We start from the raw sequence: 26,350 nt of genomic DNA, 5'->3' as shown, positions 1-26,350 counted from the left end.
ATAATACAGGTGAGAAAACTGAGGCTTAAGTTATAAGTAAGACTTTAACTGCTAAACAAATACACAATCCCAGACCATTTATTTCAAAGGTCAACAGCAATGCTGATCTTTTAAATTATTGTTATTATGAGTGTATTTCAGCAAATCAAAAACTGTATTATAAGACTATATTATCTGTAAAAAGGTATGCCCAACACTGAGCTTTACTGGGTCTGAATTACTTACCATATTTGTTTCAAAATAATTTATCACAGAGAAAATGGAAGACTCCTATGTAACAATCCCTGATCCTTTCCCTTAGTTTGTCTCAATAGAATTAACCGCTGTTCTGACTTTGCTGATGTTTTCTTATGAATATTTTTATACTATTACTATGTATGATATATCCTTAAATGATCTGGAGCATTGTTTAGCAGGTTTTTAAACAATGAAGAATATGTAATGTATCTTATATTGCTATTTAAAAAGTTAAACAACTCTTTAAGCAATGGCTACTTAAGGAGACACATCATATTCCATAGTATGATTGCAACCCAAATGGCATTAGATGTATCTCCACAATTTATTCACTTTCTGTACGATGTGAAGTTTTATTTGTTTCTTTTTCTCTTCTATTCCAGATAATGCAACAATCTTTTTTCTCTCATTTAATGTCTATTAATATATCACATTTTTTCTATTAGATTATTTGCTTTATTGATTCAGAATAGTGTATGTATATTCTGGAGATTAATCCTGTATTAGTTGTATTTATGAAAAATATATTCTTGTTAAAGCTACCTTTTACATTTTTTGTGACATATTTTAGTGTACAGAAGTTTTATTTGAATGTAGTCATATTTATCAGTTTTACCTGTATTGCTCTTCTGCTGCTTTTATTTTCACATTAAGAACAAATACATAAACAAAACTACTTCTTTATCAAAGTCATAAAAACATCCTCTTATATGTTAGTACAAAAGCTTAAATTTTTATTTTCATATTTATCTTTAGTTCTCTTTTGTTTTTGTGTGCATTGTGTTTATTTTTCACATGATAATATTTGATTTTCTTCATTCTACTAATTTAATTATAGTACATATTATCCATAAAGTCATATATACATATCCCTGGCTGGATAGCTTGGTTGGTTAGAGCATCATCCTGAAACACAGAGGTTGCTGGTTTGATCCCTGGCCAGGGCACATACAGAAACAGATTGATGTTCTTATCTCTCTTTCTTCCTTTCTCATTAAAATGAATAAATAAAAAAATTTTAAATGTCATATGTATGTGGAGGTTTTTCTGAGATCTCTGTTTTATTTTTTCTATTGTCTATTGTTGCATGAATATCTTGCATGCAACATATTACTATAGAATTGTAATAAATATTGTCATTTTAAAGGATAAGCCCATTTATATAGTTTTACAAAAATTTTCCTTTCAAAGCACTTTCATCTTCCATATAAATATTAGAATTGGCTTGTTAAGTTGCATATATATACTTAAAACAGTTGAGATTTTAAATTATATTAGCTTTATAAGATGAAAATGATATTTATAATAATGAATTTTCCTGTGATGAATAGATGTTTTTACATGTATTGTAGGCAGATTTATCCATCTTTTTCTTTTTTATGTTCTGTTTAAAAACTATTTATCTATTCCTATATTAGCTTCAAGAAGCAATATTTTGTGCATTTCACAATTAATTATCTTTTATTGATTTTAGAGCTTTATTGAGATAAAATTCACATTATATAATTCATCTCCTATTTAAAGTATACAATTCAGTATGTTTTAATATATTTGTAAGATTATGCAACTATCACCATAAAACATTTTGTCTCCCCATAAAGAACCCTGTACCCATCAGCAAATTCCTGCACCCACAGTTAATTTCTATTCCACTCACTTCTTCTCCTGAGATATAATTAATCTCTATTCTTTCTCTGTTTCTTTGCCTATTATTAAATTTCATATAAATGTATCATTGAAGGTCTACAGTGATTGGCTTCTTGAATCTATTATTGTAATATTTTTTTTTTTTTGTATTTTTCTGAAGCTGGAAACGGGGAGAGACAGTCAGACAGACTCCCTCATGTGCCCGACCGGCACGCCCACCAGGGGCGACGCTCTGCCCACCAGGGGGCGATGCTCTGCCCCTCTGGGGTGTCGCTCTGCCGCGACCAGAGCCACTCTAGCGCCTGGGGCAGAGGCTAAGGAGCCATCCCCAGCGCCCGAGCCATCTTTGCTCCAATGGAGCCTTGGCTGCGGGAGGGGAAGAGAGAGACAGAGAGGAAGGAGGGAGAAGCAAATGGGCGCTTCTCCTATGTGCCCTGGCCGGGAATCGAACCCGGGTCCCCCGCACGCCAGGCCGATACTCTACCTCTGAGCCAACCGGCCAGGGCTGTAATATTTTTAAGGTTCATCTATGTTGTATTTAAGAATGTTTATGTTGTAAGAGAATATTTAATTCCCTTTTAGTCCCAAATAATATTCTGTTGTAAGCTATTCACATATTTATGTGCTCATAGATATTGTAGTTTCTTTTTTTTTACTGTTATGAATAATGCTATTATGAATGTTCATATTCAAGTTTTTATGTGGGTATATGTTTTCATTTCTCCTGAATATCTACATGGGAATCTCCTATGTGGTCATCTTGCTGACATCATTTTCAAATTTTATGGTTGGCAGTAAATACTATCAATTATTTTCATTGTATACCTATGAGTTAAATTGATGATATGGTGAGTATATATAACATAAATAATTGCCAAACTATTTTTCAAACCTTCTGCACCATTTTACATCTTGACTAGTACTATGTAAGGGTTCAGTTTCTCCACATTCTTTCCCATGTTAACTTATTTTGTCTTTTTGATTATAGTCATCATAACGGGTGAGAAATGGTATCTCGTTGTTTTGACTTGCATTTTCCCTTATGATTTTCATTACCTTGAGAAACATTGAATGTGTTTTTTGGTCACTTGTGTATCTTTTTCCTGAAATCTCTATTCAAACCTTTACTTATTTTTAATTGAGTTACAGTGTTTGTGTTTTTTATTGTTTGTATATTGTGGATATAGTCCCTTATCAGATATGTGGTTTTTAAATAGTTCTTCCATTCTGGGTTTGCCTTTTCACTTTACTGATGTTTACTGATGGTTTTTTTTTTTCAGCACAGACATGATTGATTTTTACATAGTCCTCATTATCTGTTTTGGTTTTTTGTTTGTGTTACTTGTACTATTGGTGTTGTATCTGAAATTATTAGCAAACTCAGGGTCGCAAATATTTACTTAGGTTATGTTACCTTAATAATTTGATAGTTTTTCTATTACATTTAAGTATATGATTCATTTTCAGTACATTTTTGTGCATGGTTTAAGTAGGGATTCAACTTCTGTTGCATATCGATATACAATTGCACACCACTTTGTTGAAAAGACAGTTTTTCCTTTGAATTTACATAATACTCTTGCTGAAAGTCAATTGGCTATTTGAATAAAGAATTGATGTTTAGATAAAGTCTAGAGGAGTCAAATTAAAAATTTTATACGAGTATCTAGTTCATCCGAAATAGAATAATTTAATAAAGAGACCATATTAGCTTTTAGTATTTTCTAGATTTCATTGAATTTTATTTCTATAGAGTATTACCTATATGTGTTTTAATTTTAAATGTTTAAATGTTTGTTTTACTATGTTATTTTTGTTACTGATTTTTAGATCCTACCCAGGGCAGCTACCGTATCAACTTGCCTCCATGTTCTGTGGTTGTCTACCTCTTTTTTTCATACCTGGAAACTAGAATTTTATGTATTTTTTTCTACTAATTCTTCTATGAATTTTATAATGTCTATGTTTTGTTTGATCATTAATTTTTAGGTGTTTCACTGTGTAAGGCTTTCAAAGTGTTATTTGCCACATTGCTGAAATCACAACCTGCCTTCATTTTTCATACCTTACTTCTCAAACATGGTGCTAAATTTTACAAGGAGGATTTTGCATCTCTGCATTCTCCCTTTCTGACTTTATCTCATTGGTCAACAAAGAGTGCCCCATTGCAAAGCATGTGCTGTGTATTCCAGTCGGTTTGTGACATTTGATAACATTGAGTTAGATCGGAGACTACTATTTATTTTGGAAGAAGAGAAGCCCTTGTCTCCTATTTTCTTCTTCATGCTGTTAAAGGTGGTTAGTCATGTAGGAGTAAAACAGATTTCAATTGTCATCTACAGTTTTCCCTGAGAAAGCCTTTGGAGTACTTCAGAGGGTGAATTCCACTGCCAGAAATTTCTGTGGACATCATTCTGTACAGAAATAAAAACCCCAGCCAAAGTTACATGAATGATTTGAGAGATATTAGAAAACAGCCTCTTGGAGAAACATTTAGGAAAGAGAAGAGCATGTGGAATGTCGGAGCCACAAGGGCCTTTACTTGTAACAACATCCCCACTTTTGTTTCATGGTAGGGGAACTGAGCAACGGGGAGGAAATGCCAGTTGTCTAAGGACACTTCAGCAGGGACAGAACGAGGAGTAAAATCCAGATCCCATCAGTTTTCTTATTTTCTTTTGTATTTCCTCTATTGTAACATTTTCCCTGGCTGGTAAGTTATCCCTCAGGAGTTCGAGTGAGGATGTTAGTGAAAGAGACCATAAGCCTTCCTTCCCTCATATAGTATTTCATAAGATCCCTTTTAAAAATTGAATGTTTTAATGTTTTAAACCAGTTCTTTAATTTTATCCTGCTGTGACAGACAGACACATTTAGGATGGCCTGAATGATTCCTACTCCCTGGTATTCAGGCAGGCTCTCTTTACTTAGCAGCTCAGTCATTTTTAAAGCTCTTAAAATTTTAATATGATTTAAAAATAAACTATGAAACTCTGAATGCTGTGTAGTTATTCAAGCAATAGGAAGAATAGGCATCTTAAGTCTTATTCGTTTCCAAATGTCTCCCTCCCTCTCAAAGTCTTCTTCCTGGAAGAGTGAAACTAAAGAGTTAGATGGAGGTCAAGGTTGTCATGAAGTCTGCAATGTCACTGGCACTTCGGTGTATATGCTCTTCTGAAGCTATCACTTGGAGCAGACAGACAGCTTTGTCCCATCGATTACATGTCCTGGGAGCAGGTGAGGCTGCTGAATGGATTTGCACCTGCCTCCCCTGCGTTTGCAAAAGCATAAACAGTCAGAGAGAAGAGGCACAGCCCTGCTTCTTCAAGACCTCTTTCCTTAATCTGCAGGTTATACAGAGCCACACAGCTTGCTCGACCACTCAGTGTCAAGTACAAAGGGAGATGAGGCAAATCCCTATGGGATTCCCAGATGGACCAAGTTGCTCTTTGGTTACAACCAGACAAGAAGCTTTCTGTCTGATTTTGGAAGATTGCTTTCAGCCCACCTTGTTACGCCACTGAAAGAGCAATCAATCAGCAAATTTGCCCTGCCCCGTGTTTACCGTTATCCTGCCGGGCCTCAGAGGGAGCTCTTTGTGGTTCCATGACAAGGCACTGTTTGGGTTCCCTTGGTGATATATTATTTTGTGAATCTGAAAACAGTTTTATTTTTCAGAGTCAGTGTAGCATTCATTGCCTGTTAAATAGTAAGCCAATCACATTATGGAGGACTTGTTGACAAGATACCGTAAGCTCTCTGAGAGAAAATGAAATCAATACCTTATTAATTGTAAGTTGATTGAATTCCACAGTCAGTAATAAGTTTTAATCAGCAGCATACCATGCTTAGGATATATGAAGACATAATACAGAATAAGAGTCAGCAATAGTTGATAATGTAGAGAATGTAAAGACCTTTCTATTTTAAAGCATGTCTCAATTTCAGCATCTGTGAAATGGAAGAAATAGAACTTACCTCTCAGTTTTTGTGAGCATGAAATGTGTTAGTGTATGCAAAATATGTTGAAAAGTACTTGATTCTGCTCAGTTTATGTTATTATTTTTTTAGATACTATTTCATCAGTTATTATTTTTTAAATAACAGTTTTCTTTGCCAAATTATAATAGGAATTGAAGTACAATCACGTAGAGCTTCTGCTGGAGGATTAGAGAACTCCAGGGTTAATGACAAGATGATTTGTATTTCTGTGTGGCCTAGAGGTGGGGTTGATTATCTGTTAAGTATGCCATAAAACCAGCCAGGTTATTCTCAGCAGTGAAGGCCACCCCTGTATGCACTGAAATCATATATATTATATATATTTCAGAAGGCTCATAATTAAATATGATTTGCATAGGAAAATTTTCATAGTAATTACTTTTCTGATATATTTGAAGTTAAACTAGATACATTCAAATATATATTATAGAGATTATTATGCTAAGTGATATATACCAGCCAGAGAAAGACAAATATCATATGATCTCACTTACATGTGAAATCTAATGAATGAAGTGAACTGAGGAACTGAATAGAGGAAGAAGCGGGATCACAGGGAGTAGAGGGACAGCTGTCAGAGGGAAGGGGGAGGAGGGGATGGGATCAGAGAAGGTGAAGGGATTAGTGAAATCCTATATACATAACACAGAGATACAGATAGCAAGACAGCAAGTCCAGAGGGATGGGGGGAGGAAGTTAGGGGATATAATGGGTGGGGACAGGGGATGGGGGTGAGGGAGTTATATTGAGTGGGACACTTGAATCCATGTTAACACAATAAATTAAAATTAATAAAAATTTTAAAAAATTTAAATGAAAAAGACAAATATATATGCAGTAATATACCTTTTTATTCCCTAGGACACATAGAAAATTAAAACATTCTTCTCTTATAATTACTATTTTATAATGAAAAATATCTTTGAGAAAAGAGTAAAATTTTAATTAATTCGATAGCATTTATTAAATTTCAGCCACCTGTGGAATCTGTCCTGATCCATGGGATAGGATGAGTTTTCTGTTTGTTTTTAATAAGATTGTTTTTGTTGTTGTATATATGTGATTTTCTTGACAAAACTTTGTGTTTTCCTAAAATGAAAAAAATTGAAAACCTTCTTTTTCTTTCTATAATAGCAAGCTATTTTGAGAAATGATTTTAACTTTAAAAAAAATGTTGTTACATATCAGGGTTGTTTATATTTTTCTCTAATTAAGGAATGTAAGGCTAGAATTTCTGGATAAAACATGGCATCAGACTAACAGTGTCTAGACTGCTATTTCCAAGTTTCCCTTAATGATTGCCAAAAGAAGATACAGAAACACAAAAACAAACACCACTGTAGGAAACTAATAAAAAGGATTGTCATTATTTGAAGGTTTGGCAGGACAGGATTCATAAACACAAGCCAGGAACACAGACCCTGGGCCTTATTAGCTGAAACCAGTGTAATGGCCACAGAGAATACAGAGGACAGGTGGACTGAACTGGCCCATTGTTAGTCCTCATCATGATGCCTCAGAGCCACACACTCGAGGAAAGTAAGCATCCGCAGCCCTGCTCATCAGCAGCAGTCTTCTGAGCACGCCAGAATCATGTCCTGCTCTTTCCGCCCAGCCTCACATGTGCCTAAGTCCAAACAGACACAGAAATACCCTGTAAATGAGCATGGCACTAATTAGTTGCATTCTGAATACCAAAATTTGGATAAAAGGAGTATTGTGTGTGAGAGCAGATATACTGACAGCACCTGAGACCTATGCATATTGGAAAGAATATAGTTTTCATGCTATATGTTATGATAAAATAACTCATTTTTTAAAAGCATAGACTAGAAATCAATCAAGAAGCTCCATCTGTACAGAACCATGTTCCATGACATCTCATAAGACACCAGAAATTGGTTCAGGGTCTGTACACAATAAGCTCTACTCTAAGTTAAGATCAACAAATTGCTAAAGTTGAAAATAATCATTTTCTGTGAATCAGCAATCTATTTCTCCTAGGTATAGACCTAATAGAAATACATGCATATGTGTACTGCAAAATACGTATACAGATGAATGTTTATTATAGCTTTATTTGTAGTAGCTAATATATAATCTCAACAATTAAAGAGTTGGTGAATGAACTATGAATATTCCACAAATATATTTTTAATGGGTAACTGTTTTGTAAGATTCAGTGTTTCCATGTATAGAAACGTCTATTGCTACAGGGTACTGGAACAATTGGATAAGCACATGGAACTAATTATTAAAGTGTGACCCCTACCACACATCTTGTGCAACAAAATCAATTCCAGTTGACTTTGTGTAAAGTTTAGCCATGGACAGATATTTGAAATATAGATACATATGAATGTCAGAGGACTTATCCTGAATGCCTGTAGATAAATCATTAGGAAAGTTATCAGTAATCATAGAAGTACAAAATTCAGTCCCAATAAATTATGACTAAGCACCATGCCACCAATATAGCAAAAAATAATATATAAATAAAAAAAAGACTGAAAAAGTTATGAAGCAGGAGAAATTTAAGTGGTACTGGTAGAGATTTAAATTGATGTAGTGTGTTTGGCATTATCTACTAAAGTTGAAAGTGAGCATTTACTGCCTGACTAAGCCACTTCAAAACCCCGAGATCGCCTGACCTGTGGTGGCGCAGTGGATAAAGCATCGACCTGGAATGCTGAGGTCGCCGGTTCGAAACCCTGGGCTTGCCTGGTCAAGGCACATATGCTTCCAGCTCCTCCCCCCCTTCTCTCTCTGTCTCTCTCTCCCTGTCTGTCTCTCTCTCTCCCTTTCTCTCTCCTCTCTAAAATGAATAAATAAAAAATTTTTAAAAAAAACCCCGAGATCACCAGCTTGAGCACGGCTCAACAGCTTGAGTGCAGGATCGCTGGCTTGAGCGTGGGATCATGGACATGACCCTTTGATTGCTGGCTTGAATCCTAAGGTCACTAGCTTGAAGTCCAAGGTCTCTGGCTTGAGCCCAAGGTTGCTGGCTTGAGCAAGGGGTCACTTGCTCTGCTGTAGCCCCCAGTCAAGACACATATGAGAAAGCAATCATTGAACAACTAAGGTGCCGCACGAAGAATTGATGCTTCTCATCTCTTTTCCTTCCTGTCTGTCTGTCCTTATCTGTCCCTCTCTCTGTTTCTCTCAGTCTCTGCTCCCCCAAAAGAAAGTACATAAGTATATTCTGTGAATTCACAATTTTTGTCCTAATTTACAGACCTGATAGAAATGAATGCACAACGGACAAGTGTATTGTGAGATACTCACATGAAAGTTCATTCTAACTATATTTGTAATAGCCAAGACTATAAACAGACCAAATAACCACAATTAGTGGAAAGCATACATAAGTTTTGTTGTACTTATATGTATTATAACAGCAAAAGAATAAACTACAAATATATAAAAATTAGAAAAGGATTTCACATTCATAATATTACATGAAAGCAGCCAGACACAAATATTATTTCTTACATGTTTCCATTTATATACATAAAGCCTGATAACAGACAGAACTAAATATAGTGTTAAAGGATATATCCTTTGGTGATAAAAATAAGAAAAGCCAAAATGTAGGCTTATGATTACCTTGGGGAGGGGAGATGTGCAAGGCATACAGATGGAAGGGATGTCGGTGCAGTTCCATTTCTTTTATTTATTTGTTTATTTTGAATAACCAACTGAAGGCTAGCTAAAATGAAATGTTGCTTTTATTTTTCTTTTAATTTATTGATTTATTTTAGAGAGAGAGAGAGGAAGGGAGATAAATAGAGAAAGAAGCATTAATTTTTTTGTTCCATTTATTTATGGATTCATTGATTGATTCTTATATGTGCTGAGACCAGGGGTCAAATCACAACCTTGTTGCATCCATATAATGCTCTAACTAATTTAACTACCTGCCCAGGGCTGCAAAGTTTCATTTGTTAAGTAGAAATTGTCAGATAGGTCTCCAAATGTTAGGAAATTTTTGAATCTCAAGAATGTCTTTATGGGAAAAAATAGAATAGAGAGTTGGTGCAGATGTTTAAGTAGTTTCATGTAAAATATAGAACAAAATGGCCAACATATATAAGAGCTAAGAACCTGCAGTCAAAATTGGATTAAAGTCCTGGCTCTTCAGTCATATTCTGCAATATACTAGTTCAATCTCTACTCTTCGAAGACAATCAAGAAAATCTGATGATCAATAAGGATGGTTTTATTAAAGTTACAACAAATAAGGATACCACTTGGATAGTCTTAGTAGTGTTTGAAAAGGGGAAGTTAGGGAAGAGTTTTCAAACGGTTCCAGGACCTGGGCTGAGAGGTTTAAGGTAAGTCTCACAAGGCAGAAATTTGATAGTGAATTGTTCGGAGTCTGTGAAAAAGAGTTGAAGTGGCGGGCATAGCAAGGTAAACAAAGTAAGCTGTTTTAGTTGGATTGCGGTCTCCTGTCCTGGGAATAAGTACTTCTTGGAGCAAGCAGCTCAGGAATTACTGTGTGACTTAGTGTGGTTGAGGTGTAGGGAAATAGCACCTGGTATGAATATTGTTTAATACAGACAATAATGTTTGCTTCAGTTCTCAGTACTTATGTTTTTTAAGCCATATTATCTTTAACTTTGAAATGCAAACTGTGAGTATTAAATAAAATAAAAAATATAAAGCAGTGTGTCTGGGCCTGATTTTGAATAATACCCAGCCGATACCATTTCTACAAGGCTGTGTTGAATAAAATGTACATTTTGATGCTAGCATCAGAGAATCCATGTTCTGGTATTAGACTGCTCCATTTCAAATCTTGTTCCATTACTTTCTAGCTTATCTCCTGCAGTAGATTGCAAATTTTAAAAATCATTTTCCATATCTTATAAATGGAATGTAAAAACACATTTTTTTTTAAATACTGGATTGCCAGTATCTGAACAGAAGTGACTGAAACCCTGTCATTGTGCTTGCCTAACCCAGACTGTTAATAGTCATTGTTTTATTTGCAGAATGACATGAATTACATAGCATCTAGTGGACTTCTATTCAAAGATGGCAAAAAGCGGATTGATTACATCCTGGTTTATAGAAAGTCAAATATACAGTATGACAAAAGAAACACATTTGAAAAGAACCTCCGAGCAGAAGGCTTGATGTTGGAAAAGGAGGTAGGTGTTTTAATAATATTAATTATGTGATAAAATATGTTGGAAGAGAGACAATGTTTTATGTTTCAGTATGGACAGTGCATAGCATATGGCTTCATAAAATGTAGTTATTTTCTCCCAAATGTAAAAGAAATATATACTATGTATATAGCCCCACTTAAAATGTATTCCATTTTACTCTGTACATTTCTGTACATTTAAATATTTTTCAAAGTACATAACCATTTTTACAATTTTTAAGATTAAAGAAGGAATAATTATATCCCTGTAAACTACAAAATCCTATTAAAAGTAAAACAAAATGTCTATAGAGTTTGCCAAACTGTTAATGTTTGGTATTCTTTTTTTTTTTATTCATTTTAGAGAGGAGAGAGGGAGAGAGACAGAGAGAGAGAGGAGAGAGAGGCAGGGGGGAGGAGCTGGAAGCATCAACTCCCATATGTGCCTTGACCAGGCAAGCCCAGGGTTTTGAACCGGTGACCTCAGCATTTCCAGGTTGACGCTTTATTCACTGCGCCACCACAGGTCAGGCTGTTTGGGTTTTAATTATTAGAACTATAGGTGATTTTCTTCCTTATTCTTTTATGCTATTTTTAATGATTACTTTAGAGCACTTTTAGGATCACAGCACAATTGAGATGAAGGTATAGACATTTTCTATATCTCCCCTAGTCGTGTGTAGCCTCCCCTATTATAAACGTCTCTTTACCAAAACGTAACATTTGTTATCGTTGATAATGCTACAGTGACATATCACTCTCACTCAGAGTCTATATTCTACATTAATGTTACCTTTTGAGGTTGTCCATTCTATGAGTTTAGACAAATGTGCAAAATGTACCACATTATAGCATCATACAGCGTATTTTACTTCTCTAAAAATTGTCCGTGCTCCACCTGTGCACCTCTCCAGGAGGGCCAACCTTTGATCTTTTTAACTTTATGCATGGTTTTGCTTTTTTCAGGTCCTATGGTAGAATCACAATGTGCAGCCTTTTCAGATGGGCATTTTTCACAGAGTAGTATGCATTTAAGTTTCTTCCATGTCTTCTCATGGCTTTATAGCTTCTCTTTTTAGTGTAGAATACTAAATATTTCATTGTCTGGATGTACCAGTTTGGTTATCCATTTATGTACTGAAGGACACCTTGGTTGCTACATGTTTTGGCAATTATGAATAAAGCATCTATTAGACATCCTTGTGCAGATTTTTGTGTAAGATGTAAGTTTCCACCTCCTGTGGTTGAGTACCAAGGATTGCACTGCTGAATCACATGGTAAGAATATGTTCAGTTATGTAAAAACACCTCCGAACTGTCTTCCAAGATAACTGTACCATTTTGCATTTCCACCAGTAATTAATGAGAGTTTCTGTTGCTTCACATCCTCAGCAACACAGCCATTCTAATAGGTGTGTAGTGGTGTTTCTTTTTCTGGTGTTTCTTTTTCTGATGACAAATGATGTGGACCAAATTTTCATGTGCTTATTTTTCATATATGTGTCCTCTTTGACAAGGTGTCTGTTAAGATCTTTGGCCTGTTTTTCAGTTGGGTTGTTTGTTTTTTTATTGCTGAGTTTTAAGAGTTCTTTAAATATTTTAAATAATAGTACTTATCAGATATGTCATACACAAATATTTTCTCCCAGTATGTGGCTTGTCTTCTCTTTCTCAACTGTTTTTTTGCAGAGCAGAAGTTTTTAATTTTAATGAAATCCAATGTAATAATTATTTCTTTAGTGAACTGTGCACTTGATGTTATATCTTAAAAGACATCACCATGCAGAAGTGACTTCTGTTTGGATACTTCAAGGTCATTCAAATTACCTCCTATGTTTTCTTTTCTCTAGAAATTTATAGTTATTGATTTACAGTTTGGTCTATGATCCATTTTTACTTAATATTTTTAAAGTGTGTAAAGGGTGTCTAGATTCATTTTTTTTTTTTTTTTGCATTAAGATGTCTAGTTGTTCCAGATCATTTGTTTAAAAGACTGCTGTTGGTTCATTGTATTACCTTTCTTCCTCTGTGAAAAGTCAGTTGTCTTTTTCTTTTTTCTTTTTTTTTTTTTGTATTTTTCCGAAGCTGGAAACGGGGAGAGACAGACAGACAGACTCCCGCATGTACCCGACCGGGATCCACCTGGCACACCCACCAGGGGCAACGCTCTGTCCACCAGGGGGCAATGCTTTGCCCCTCTGGGGCATCGCTCTGTCGCGACCAGAGCCACTCTAGCACCTGGGGCAGAGGCCAAGGAGCCATCCCCAGAGCCCGGGCCATCTTTGCTCCAATGGAGCCTCGCTGCGGGAGGGAAAGAGAGAGACAGAGAGGAAGGAGAGGGGGAGGGGTGGAGAAGCAGATGGACGCTTCTCCTGTGTGCCCTGGCCAGGAATTGAACCCAGGACCCCTGCACGCCAGGCCAACGCTCTACCACTGAGCCAACCGGCCAGGGCCCAGTTGTCTTTTATAAGTCAGGTTAATATTATGTGGGTTTATTTCTGGGCTTACTATTCTGTTCTATTTATCTACTTGTTTAGTTATTCACTAATACCCCTACTGTACCTTTAAAATATGTCTTGAAGTCAGGTAATATCAGTCCACTGACTTGTGCTCCTTCAATATCGTGTTATCTGTTCTGGGTCTTTTATCTTCCAATGTAAAGCTTTTATTTTATTGGCATTGCATTAAATCTATAAAACAAGTTGGGAGGAACTGACATCTTAATAATACTGAGTCTTCTTATTCTTTTTTTTTTCCAATGTTAGAAGCAGGGAGGCAGTCAGACAGACTCCCGCATGAGCCAGATCAGGATCCACCTGGCATGCCTACTAGGGGGTGATGCTCTGGCCCATCTGGGGCATTGTGCCATTGCCACCAGAGCCATTCTAGCACCTGAGGCGGAGGCCATGGAGCCGTCTTTAGCACCTGGGCCAACTTTGCTCTAATAGAACCTTGGCTGCAGGAGGGAAAGAGAGAGACAGAGAGGAAGGAGAGGGAGAAGGGTGGAGAAGCAAATAGGGGTGCTTCTCCTGTGTGCCCTGACCAGGAATTGAACTTGGGACTTCCACATGCCGAGCCGATGCTCTACCATTGAGCCAACGTCCAGGGCCAAGTCTTCTTATTCTAAATATGTCTTCCTTTATTAGTTTTTTTTCTAATTCTGTTCATTAGAGTTTTGTAATTTTCCTCATATAGAACTTGGGCATGTATTTAAATTTAAACCTAAGTATTTAACTCTTTGGGGTGCTAATGTAAATGGTATTGTGTTTTTAATTTCAAATAGCACTAGTTCATTGCTCATATTTAAGAATGCATTTGATTTGTGTATATTAACCTTGCATCCTGCAACCTTACTATAATCACTTATTAGTTCCATGAGTTTGTGAATTTTTTATTTGTTTGAATTATCTATATATAGTGATCATGTAATCTGTGACTGAAGAATGTTTTACTTCTTCCTTATTAAGCTGTATACCTTGTATGGTTTTTTGTGTGTGTCATATTGTATTAGCTTGTATTTCCAGTATGATGTTGAAAAGAAGTGGTAAGGAGTGTATATTCTTGCCCTGTTCCTGATTTTAGTGAGAACGGTTCTGATTTCTTACCATTAAGTATGATTTTAGCTATTGGTTTTTTGTAGATATTCTTTATCAAGTTTAGGAAGTTCATCTTTATTTTTATCCGTTTTTTTTTTGTTGTTGTTGTTATGAATGAGTGTTAATATTTTAAGTGCTTTTATTAATATGATCATACAATTTTTTCTTTTTAGTTTGTTGATGAGATATATTATGTTAATTGATTTTTGAATGTTAACCCGGTATTGCTTTCTTGAGATAAATTGCAGGTGGTTGTAGTGTATAACTACTTATTTTTATATGTTATTGGATTCTATTTGCTAATACTGCATTTTGTTGAAGATTTTTGCATCTCTGTTAATAAAAGATACTCGTCTGTAGTTTCACTTTCTTGAAATGTCTTCGTTTGCTTTTGGTAGTAGGATAATCCTCACCTGATAGAATGAGTAAAGAAGTACTCCCTCTACTTTTGTACTGCTCTCAGAGAGATCGTAGAGAATTGGTATTATTTCTCCCTTAAATATTTGGTGAAAATCGTCAGTATACATACCTGGACCTGTTGCCTTCTGTTTTAGAAGTCTATTAATTATTGATTCAATTTCTCTAATAGATACAGACCTAGCCAGATTGTGTTTTACTTTCTGTGTGAGTTTCAGCAGATTTATCATAGAATTGTTTGCATATTCCTTTATAAACCTTTTAATTTTCATGAGATCTGTAGTGACATCCTATTTTTCATTTGTGATATTGGTAATTTATGTCCTATCTCTATTTTTCATACTTAATGTGACTAGAGACTTACTGATTTATTTATCTCTTCAAAGATCATTCTATGGTCTTATTGATTTTTTACTATTGATTATCTGTTTTCAATCATTGATTTATCCTTGAATTCTTTTTTTTTCTCCTGCTTACTTTGAGTTTAATTTTCTCATCATTTTTATTTTTCTAAAGTAGAAATTAATGGTTGATGGTGGTGTTTTGTATATGGCAGGAAAGAAAAGACTTCAAGGATAACTTAGGTTTGTGGCTTGAATAATTTCTTTATTCATTCAACAAGCATTAGTGATGCACCCATATCTGCTACATTCTGGAGATAAATAGGAACCAAGATAAAAATGTACCATGTTCTCATGGGAGGGGACAAACCATAAACAGATAAGAAAGTTACATAGTGATGGGTGTTACCCAATAGTTCAAACAGAATGTTATATAGGGAGTGAGATAGGTAGCTATGTTAGCATGTGCGTTCTGAGATAAAGTGATCTGAATGGAAAGGAAGGAGTTCACCATTGGAAGACAAGGGGGTACAATACTATCAGCAGATGAAATAGCCAATTTAAATCACTATTGACTAAAGAGAGCTAATTTAAGGAAAAAGTGGGATAGGAGTATGGAAATGAAAATCATAAACTAGCAATAGAGGTACCTTTGATAAATATGGCTAGAAATGTTTAAAATTTATGTCTAGAACTCAAATGAAGAATCTCAACTGAACGTAAATATAGATGGTAATAGAAGTCATGTATTAGTACAAAATCACTGAAGAATGGGAGGGGAAATGAGCCTCAGAGTTAGCCTGGGAAAGGAAGAAGATAAATTTACTTGAAGGAGTTGAAGGTAGGTAGGAAGGAAGAGATGAAGAGTCACAAAAAAGAGTGGTTATTTGGATAAATTACTGCTGAGAAGTATAGTAAAACAAGAAAGATGCCATTTCATTGAGCAGCATGGAGATCTTTGGCAAAAGCCATGAGAATTATTTTTCTGAGATGGATGGACTTACAAGCTAGAATGGCATAAGTTGAAGTGTAAATAGATAATGGGAAAATTGAGGCAGCAGCAAATGCCATCAACTTGCTTATCTGCCAATGGGGGGAAGATGAACAATAGCCAATAAAGGAAAAGAGATAGTGTGAAGTTTTATTTTTTTCCCTCCCTCCCTCCCTCCCTCCCTTCCACCCTTCCTTCCTTCCTTCCTTCCTTCCTTCCTTCCTTCCTTCCTTCCTTCCTTCCTTCCTTCCTTCCTTCCTTCTTAGATAAAATGTTCAAATGATGACAGGTAAGATCCAAGAGAAAAAGATGGAAGGAGGGAAAAAGAGAGAGAAAAGAAGGAAGAGAAAGATTGAAGAAACAGGAGACAGATACAATTTTAAAAAATAAAGGCCCTTAGGAATTTGGGTAAGGGTGAAAGGGAAGCTCAAGTAACAAGACATCAGTGTAAGGAAAGCAAGATTCTGGAATGATATTTTAAAGTTAATTTTTCATAATTATTACTTTTACTTGTCAAAGTTGTTTTTAAAAAAATGGTTTACTTTACTTAAGTTTCTAATTTTAAAAGTAATGACATTAATCCTTTAATGGTTGGGTTAATTAGCACTAGATTAATTATCCCAACATTAGTATATAGAATCAACCTGCTATGACAAATGCAGTTTGGGTGAACAAAAACATGTTTCTATAAATAGCATTTTAGCAGTATGTCATAAAAATGATTCCTTTAAGATTTCAAATAAAGATTTTTTAAAACTGTTATATTCTGCTTTACAAATTACCACACATTTTTTTCAGCTCAAAATAAACCCATTATTAAGTCAGAGGTTTGGGCATGACATGACTGAACACTTTTCTTTATTTCTCACAAGACTTAAATCAGTGTGTTGTCCAGGCTTTGTTTACAACTGGAGCTCTAAGTATTCTCCAGCTTATGTGATTGTAGCAGGATTTAATTCCTTGTGGTTGTATGATTGAGGTTCTTATTTCTTTGCTGGCTCTCAGCCAAAGTTAGTCAGCTCTTAGAGGCATTCTCTTTCCTTTCCACGTGGCCCCTCACCTCTATTTTCAAAACCAACAATGGAAAATCTTCCTTGTGTCCCTCTGCTATTTTAAATCTTTCTTGATGAGAAGAGCCTGTTTCTTTTTAGGGGCTCATCTGCCATGAAGGTAATCTTTTCTTAACAGCAAATGTGATATATAACATAGACTACTTATGGGAGTGAATATTCCATTATATACACATGTGCCTGAGGTTGTACAGGACGAGGACAACAAAAGACAAGGATCTTGGAGAATATTTTAGAATTCTGAAAGCCACACTATTAAAAAATATTGGTATCATGAAGAAATGTACTGCCTTTCTAAGTAAACAGACTTGAAAAAAAACTTGTATCTTGTGATGGCAAGATACAATCTAAGTATATTTTTAGGTTAAATCTCATGTTCTTGATGAATAACTGGTATGTAAATACTTAAAGCTATTTGAACTATCAAATTCAGCATTTTGCATTATCATAAACATTTAATTTTTGTTCAAATTTCTACTGTCAAAGGTTGTGGCCTTTCGTGGCAATTTAATTTTAATCAGTATTAGTTAAAAATGTTTAGGACTTGTGACAAGTTTAGAAAGGGGACAGTGAAATGATGAAAATGTCACAATATTAGATTTTTAGCTGAAAATGAGAATATTTCTTAGTGAATAGTACTAATTTTTAAAATTTACATTTATCAGAGCTAAGCACTGAAGCTGGCACAGAGAAAGTCTCAAATTCTCATTATATTGCACATTGATGTGAACAACTTTAGATGGTCAAGTCATCAGGTAATGATGCATATTTGAAAACCATAAGAATGGATAGATAGATGATCGGCAGCTGTCAGGGTAGGTGCTTTGTTATCCAAATTCATTTTCAGATCATAGCAGCAATTTGTCTTTATCTGAGATATAATACCTTGAGCTCCACATTCTATTTTCTTTCTGTTTTCTACCACCAACTTGCATAGTGACTTTATAAAATCAATTTTTGAAATTTCCTCTTCTTTCAAGAGTGAATGTTCTACCCTTTGGGAATTTTGGATAGAATAATTAAGTAATAATGTGAAATGTGAAGGCAGTGGGTGTTCTGTTCACTCAGAAAAGCCTGCCTTCATCATAGCTAAACAGAATAGTGCCAAATCGAGTGCTTTTGATTGCAAGGGAGAAAGTAATCTTCCCCCCTGCCAGCACCATCCCTACCCCAACCTCCTGCTCAGGAGCTATGAGAACAGGAAACTGCATTTTTTTTATAAGTACAGGTATAAAAAAAGAGAAATTATGTTGAAGGAATTATAAAAGAAGACAGTTCATGCTTCTTGAAAGGAGCTATATACGTTGAAAGTTAAGACATACAAAATTAGAAATGTTCTAACTCTTCGTGCACTTAGTTTGACATTTCACTCATTAACGATAGTTAATGCAGAAACAGCTTTCTAAAGCATCCCATTTATTTAAGTTCATTAGATTATTTTACAATTTACTGGTTGATAAGAATGAATTAATAAATAATCAGTGCTAACTAACTCATCTATTCATGTTGCTAATTTCATTTTCCACATAGCACCTCTTCCAGAATAATTCTGGCATAATGGCTTTCTTTTCTCCAGCATCTCTTGCTTAGGCACATATTAACTAGACTGTGCTCAAAATTAATTATATCAATTCATTCATTAAACATTTGTCAATATTTATTTTCATCATTTTGTTTTTAATTAAGTGAGAGGCGGAGAGGCAGAGAGACAGACTCCTGCATGTGCCCCCAACCTGATGCACCTGGCAAGCCTTTTGTGTGGCGATGCTCTGCCATCTGGGGCCGTTGCTCTGTTGCTCAGCAACCGAGCTATTTTAGCCCTTAAGGTGAGGCCATGAAGCCATCCTCAGCATCTGGGGCCAACTTGCTCAAACCAATCATGTCATGGCTGCAGGAGGAGAAGAAATAGAGAGAGAAGGGGGGACGGGTAAATAAGCAGATGGTCACTTCTCTTGTGTGCCTGGACCAGAAATCAAACCCAGGACATCCACACACTGGGCCCACTCTCTACCCGATTCAACTGGCCAGGGCCTATTTTTATCACTCTTTACCTTTTATTTTAAAATAAACATTCTTAAGTGCAGGCCAGTGGCGCAATGTATAAAATAAACATACTCAAAGTAGGGAAGGTCAATGGAAATTGTACTGATGTGAAAACATCTTTTGCTATCTTTTCCATGGTGATTTGAAGAATATAATACCTCAATAAGCTCTGAAAAAAAATTCATGGTCCAAAATATTGAACATTCTGATTTTTTTTCCTTCTTGTATATTTTTAGTAAGTACATACATATGAAAGCATCTCACAAGGTTTTTAGTGAAAAACCCCAAACCAACTTAATCATGAATCATGCCTCTGCCCACCTCTTTTTGATAATATTCTGTGTAACAGTCTTTAGCAAATACAATAGAAGAGCCTACCCTGTGGCGTTGGTGGTGAGGCTGTGCTTTATATCTGAGTAACAGTCTAGTGAATGTCTCATGTTTTATAATAATCCTGTTTTAAAATGCTGCTAATATAAATTTGAAATATTGTTTTGTCAAATCTGTGAAATCAGCCATATTTTAACAGAGCTTTATGAATATATGAATATAAAATATTACAATTTAACTTTAAAATATATTTTAAATACAACTTAGAAATTTCTTTCATACTTTTTTGAGTTTTTAAGGTTGGTAGGTTTCTTGAGAAGTTCCATCTAGTCAAAATTTAAATGAGCAATGTTAACTGAATGGAGGTTAGCTGTGTCTGTCCTGGCAGGTGTGTCTAAATGGGAACAGACAGAAGTGCCTCCTTTATGCATGTCCAGCTCTCTATGACATGATGGAGAGGCCCTGGGGATTCACTGCTAACTTGACCACAAACTTTTTCTTAACTCTGTGGGCCTCAGGTATTATAGGAGCTTCAGAAAATTACTGTCTAGACTTTATTTTTTAAGTTGAATATGAATGCAAATAATATAGAAGACCATAGTAGTCAGTTATTCAGTAGATTTAATTTAGACTATTGGACTGCATCTAAGAATCTTGATGACTATTGGGTTCAAGAGGTATCTGATTCTCTGTTAATGATATAAGCAAAATATACAGAAGAATGAATCCATTTCTGAGAATTCTGAAAAATTTGACTAAGGAACACAGTTTTATTAATACCTCCTTAGATAATTCTGATGTACATCTGATGGCTTTGAAAACTCTTGTCTGGATCAAAGACACTAAACTTTTTATGCTCTCTTGATATGGGAATAAGTGGACTAAAACATTCGAGTAAGTGTGCAAATTTGGCAGCTGTATAAGATAATGGACTTGTACCACTTACAAGTCCAGGATTTCCATAGTACCTGGCAGGTAGTAATTATTCAACACAATATGGTAAAAGAATAAGTAAATAAATTAATTAATGACTGATGGTAACTGTCTATCCCTTCTTTCTAAGCAATAATGAGAGAAAATTGTTTTTGTTCCCCCAATAAAGTATTTTTATAGTTATTGCTAAATTGTACAAAGCAAGGTATATATAGAAAAAATTTAAACTACACAAAATCAAAAGAACAAAAAGTAAAAATGATTTCAAACTTTATTATATGCATATAACTACCATTAATTTTGGGTTAATCCTTTCATAAAACTCTTTATTTATACATATAAATGCTTAACTCTAAATATATATATTTATATAACTGTTACAGATTAGATTTTTTTACTTTAAATATTTTTTTTAATTTTTTAATTATAGTTTACATACAGTACTATGTCAGTTTTAGGTGTACAACCCAGTGATTAAACATCATATAACTTACAGTTATCACCCCAATAAATCTAGTACCTGACCATCTGACACCATATGTAGTCATTACAATATCATTGACTATATTACTTATGACTATTTTGTAGCTACCAATTTGTGCTTCTTAATCCCTTTACTCTTTTCACCCATCCTCCCAATCCACTCCCATCTTAAAGAAGACTCTGTAATATTTCTTATAATATTGATTTGGTGGTGATGAAATCCTTCAGCTTTTTCTTGTCTAAGAAATTTTTTATCTGTCCTTCAATTTTAAATAATAGCTTTTGTGGATAAAGTCATCTTGGTTGTAGGTCCTTGATTTTCATCACTTTCTATATTTCTTGTCAGATCCTTCTTGCCTCTTTGGGTTCATCTTGTTTAGGGTTTTGTGCTTCTTGGATTTACATGTTTATTTCTTTCACCAGGTTAGGGATGTTTTCTGTCATTATATTTTCACATAAGTTTTCAATTCTCTGCTCTCTCTCTTCTCCTCTGGCACTCCCATGATACAAATGTTAATATGCTTAAAGTTGTCTCAAAGACTCCTTCTACTATCCTCATTGGAGGGTGGCGATTTTTTTCTTTTTGTTGTTCTGATAGTGTTTTCTGCTTTCTTACCTTCCGAATCTCTGATTCGATTCTCTACTTTATCTACTCCTCTGTTGATTCTTTCTAATCTTTCATTTCAGTTCATGTATTCTTCATTTGTGTCTCATCTTTTTAAAAAATTTTTCTAGTTCCATTTTTGTTTCCTATTTTTTTTGAAGTCCTCACTAATTTTGTCTATTCTATCTCACTGATTTTATCTATTTTATCCCTAAGTTCATTGAGTGTCCTTATAGTCAGTGTTTGGAAAATTGCATGTAAGTAGATTGCTTATCTCCATTTTGTTTAGCTCTTTTTTCTGGAGTTTTGTTTTGTTCTTTCATTTGGGATGTGTTTCTTTGTCCTCTCATTTTGGCAGCCTCCCTGTATTGGTTTCTATATATTAGGTAGAGTTGCTACATCTCTCAGGCTTGGTGGAGTGGCCTCGTGTAGTAGGTGTCTGTGTCCTACAGGATCTAGTGACAGAACCTCCCTAATCACCTGAGCTGGGTATTCCAATGTGGTACAGCTGTCTGTTGTGGTTGAGGGATTTACCATTAGGCCAATGGGCTGCAGTACCTCTCTGTGACCATCATGTAGCATGGCTCTCATGCCCACTAAGTCTTCTCCTTAAGTGTATTGCTTGTGGAGTTGGCTCTGAGGCCTCCCAAGAGGTACAGGCCAAGGTCAGTCACCACTTATGTCCTGCCCAGGGCCACAACCGACAGGAGTTACAAAATGATATATAGATGGTTTCTACTTGTGCTGGGATTGGGGGTTCCTAGGAGAAGCCATACTGCAAACCAAGCCTGCTGCCACTAGTGCAGGGTATGGGGCCACTTATTGAGAGGTACAGGGGCATGTGGAGGCCAGATGCCGCTTATTTATGAGATTTTAGGAAAGTCTGAAGTATGAGTCAAGACAGGTCATTTGTATGGAAAAACCACTGGAACCAGCTTGGGTGGGCCTGCAGGTTGGTGGGGCTGGGTCTCAGAAAATCACTAAAGTGAGGAGAACGGTGATAGCCAGGTCCATGGAGACTCAGTTAGCCCTGTATGGGGAGGACTCAGAGAAGAACAGTAGCCTCTGACAACATTTCTATTTGGGAGAAATCTGTCATCTGAACTCTTGATGTCAGACAATTCCGTTCCTCCTCGTATATCCCTGGGGCCTTTCTATTGATAGCTTTTGCCATAGCACGTGAACACAAAGAAAGTGAAGCCCAGTAAATCCATGTGCAGCCCTTTAAGAGAAAAGCTGGGACTCCAACAGACTTCTATCTTACTCAGCCACATTCCCTACTGGTTTTTACAGCCAAAAGTTATGGGGACTCCTCTTCTTGGCACTGGAACCCTGAGCTAGGTGGCCAGGTATGGGACTGGGACTTCTAGCTCTTTAGAGGGGACTTCCACAGCTGAGATCTCCCTCCTATGTCTCTGCCCCCTCCACATCTCTGCCCCTCCTACCAGTTTCAATGTGACTTCTTTATATCCTTTGTTGTAGGACTTCTGTTCTGCTTGACTTCTGTACAGTCTGGATGATGGATATTCTATAGTTTGGTTGTAATTTTGATGTATGAGAATAAGAGGAACTTGATAAAGTGCCCAAACAAGAATCACTTTAGATTCGTAATTGGCTCATAATTTTTCTCATTGAGGATTCTGGATCTTGATTATGATCGATATAAAAATATGTATGAACTCATATCAGTGATTACTTCTTATATATGATGTCATTATTATAATTTTATTTAAGATTTTTATGTATTAAGAATTTCTGTTCATATAAATTACTTTTAAATTAGTGAAGGTGATGAACGTGTAGATAAGGAGACAATGTTTTTCCTCTCAGATCACATTGTCCCATGATATCAACAGCTCTGATTCTAAATAATGGTGCCTGTCCTGCTGTCTTTTGCAGCCAGCTGTTGCAAATACTGATATCATGTTTATTAAAGTTCATATTCCATGGGACACGCTGTGCAAGTATGCAGAGAGGCTGAACATCAGGATGCCCTTCAGGTACATTCAAATTTTATTTCATTATCTCCCAATGAATATTAAGATAATGTTTTTTTAAAAAAAGAACTGTAAAGCAATAAATGTAATATGTTCTAATCTGTTTGCCGAATGTGGCAAACTTTTGCTTCCCTGTTGACTTTATATAATTCTAGGAGGACTTGCCTAGAGGAAGGGGGAAACAGTTGTTTTCAAATTTTAACTGATAACATAATTTCTAAGATCAGTCTCATTTCTTAGTTCATGTGGGTAGATAAAATAATTATTGTTTTCCTGGAAGGCACAAAGTGTAAGTATTTAGCATTCTTATAAACACAAATTCAGTGTTCTCTCAATGCTGGTTGGCAAGAATCATTCTTTAGGTGCAGCTGAACCAGATGGTTTCTTAGCTCTGTGTTCAGTATCAAAGGAAAACATAAATGAGACGCCAGCTCAGTTCAAAGATTATTTTCCAGTCTTTTTTAGAGGCAAGCAAAGATTGAATAAGAATGTTTTTCTATGTTTGCATATCTTGTGTTATATGCAGAATGTTTGACTTGCCTCCGTCATTTCTCAAAATTAAATTCAACAGCGTTCCTACTATGTGCAAAATGTTAACTCACATTTAAGATATGGACATTTAAACTTATTTGGAGTGTAGTGTGATCTATCACCTGCTAAAAAATTTTAAAAGGTACAGAGTAACAAGATACTAATAAAAAGAGGATCTTTAGATAATGAATATGAAAGAATAGTAAAAGCACAGTTCAGAAATGTGGAGAAATCCTTATACCTTGTAGCGTGAAAGAAGCCAACTCTGATATGAGTGCTGATATCCTTAAGTTTTATGATACTCATTTTTTAAAAATAGTATTAATTTTTTATTTCCTGGTAAGGGTGCACTTGAAAGAAGAGTCCTGATACATCTAAAGAAAGAAATATAGAAACCACAAGCCTGTGCTGTTACTATCTTTATTGATGTGGCTGAAATTTTGTCTTTATAATATGTTTTTCAACATAAAATTTACAATTGCTACATTATAAAACTTACAGAAAATGCCATTGAAATTCTCATAATTTAATAATAATGTACTAGAAAATATGAAACATTTTCCCAAGTGTATCAAAAGAATACTAGTTCTACAGACTCTTAGTAAAACAATATCCTGTGGCCCAAGATGATTCTGAATTTCTGAGTTATACAGTGTTTCTTCACTGTAGGGAATTTTTACAGAAGTGAGTTTCATTATGTCTTTAGAGTGCATCAAAATCACGTGGGAAACTTTGTAAAAGTAAAGATTCACGGAACCTACACCCAGAAATTCAGGCATATGAAATCTAGGATGGGATTGGATATATACTTTTGTAACAAACATCCCAAATAATTCTGATGCTGATGAGAAAGAAATATTGTCTCAGAGATTGTAATATTTTAACAATCATATAATTTTTATAAATTTCTAGAGACAGTTATACAGAGCGACCTTTCCCAAATTTCCATCTGTTAAAGAAATTTTTAGAATTTTAATATGATGATGTTCTTGGGGAAATAGTTGGAGAAGTGTTGGAACACAGAGTTCTTTGGAAACATCTTTCCAGATCAGTTTAAATAATAGATACAGCATTAACTAACTCCTTAGTAACTAACTACTCATTTATTTATGATATTCCTGAAATTTTGGATAGTTTTCAGCTCACAAAAAGAGAATGCTATTCAAGCATAAGCAACATAACAAAGTATTTTCATGATGGCCAATTCAGTTTCCAACTGTCAGCTGTTATCTCATTTAAGAACATATATACAATCTTAAAATTAAAATATTCAAGAATAACAAAGAACTTAAAGAGGAAAATATGTATATCTTTTTAAAGATTTATGCATATTTTATCCATGTTTAGCTAATCTACATGTTATTTCAGTTTTGAAACATACATATTACATTCCACAAAGAAAAGCAAATTTATTCAGAAAGAGATATTAAAGTTATTACCCTGCCTGCAAAAGTTTTCAGCTAATTTATTGTTTGAACATGAATCTTAAGCAATTTATCTAAATGGTCTGCTTAAATATATTATAGAATTGTATATACCTATATTTTATAGCAATTTCTTTGCTTCATTATCCTTCCAAAGTAAATATGACCTATATATGTGACTTGATGTTTTACAATTAACCTAGAAATTTTCAGAGGATTAATAATCTACATTCTAGTTCTTATCCTATCAGGAAGGACTTAACCTGTCATCTCTACATTCCAGAAATATAAAGTCCAGCTCTCATTATTTTTCTTTTGACTAAGAGATGTTTCCTATTTGTTCTTACCCCCTCTTTCACATCAAAAGGGTCAAACTATTTTAGGATGATTCGGTAATCCTATATCTTCTCAGGTGGAGTTCTACCATAGGATCAACCTTCTGTCTTTCCTCAAGTTTCCTCTTCCACAAATATGTTAAATATAGAAAATTGGGAAAAATAATTTCAAGTTAGTAAAAACAATCTTTTCTAGATAAAACAGTCATTTTTA

General features: G+C 35.0%; 1 protein-coding gene across 1 annotated transcript in view; it reads left to right on the top strand.

The window, feature by feature from the left end:
- Positions 1 to 26,350, top strand: part of ANO3 (anoctamin 3) — a 242,626-nt gene that overhangs the window by 117,103 nt on the left and 99,173 nt on the right. The window contains exons 5-6 of the mRNA XM_066364170.1: positions 10,884 to 11,042; positions 23,749 to 23,849. Coding sequence (XP_066220267.1) covers positions 10,884 to 11,042; positions 23,749 to 23,849 — 260 coding nt within the window. The remainder of the gene's footprint in view (positions 1 to 10,883; positions 11,043 to 23,748; positions 23,850 to 26,350) is intronic.

Source organism: Saccopteryx leptura, chromosome 1, assembly GCF_036850995.1.
Source record: "Saccopteryx leptura isolate mSacLep1 chromosome 1, mSacLep1_pri_phased_curated, whole genome shotgun sequence".
In the NCBI taxonomy this organism is placed as follows: Eukaryota; Metazoa; Chordata; class Mammalia; order Chiroptera; family Emballonuridae; genus Saccopteryx; species Saccopteryx leptura.
Note: the sequence above shows the minus strand (reverse complement) of the source record. Positions and strands in the feature narration are given on the sequence as shown.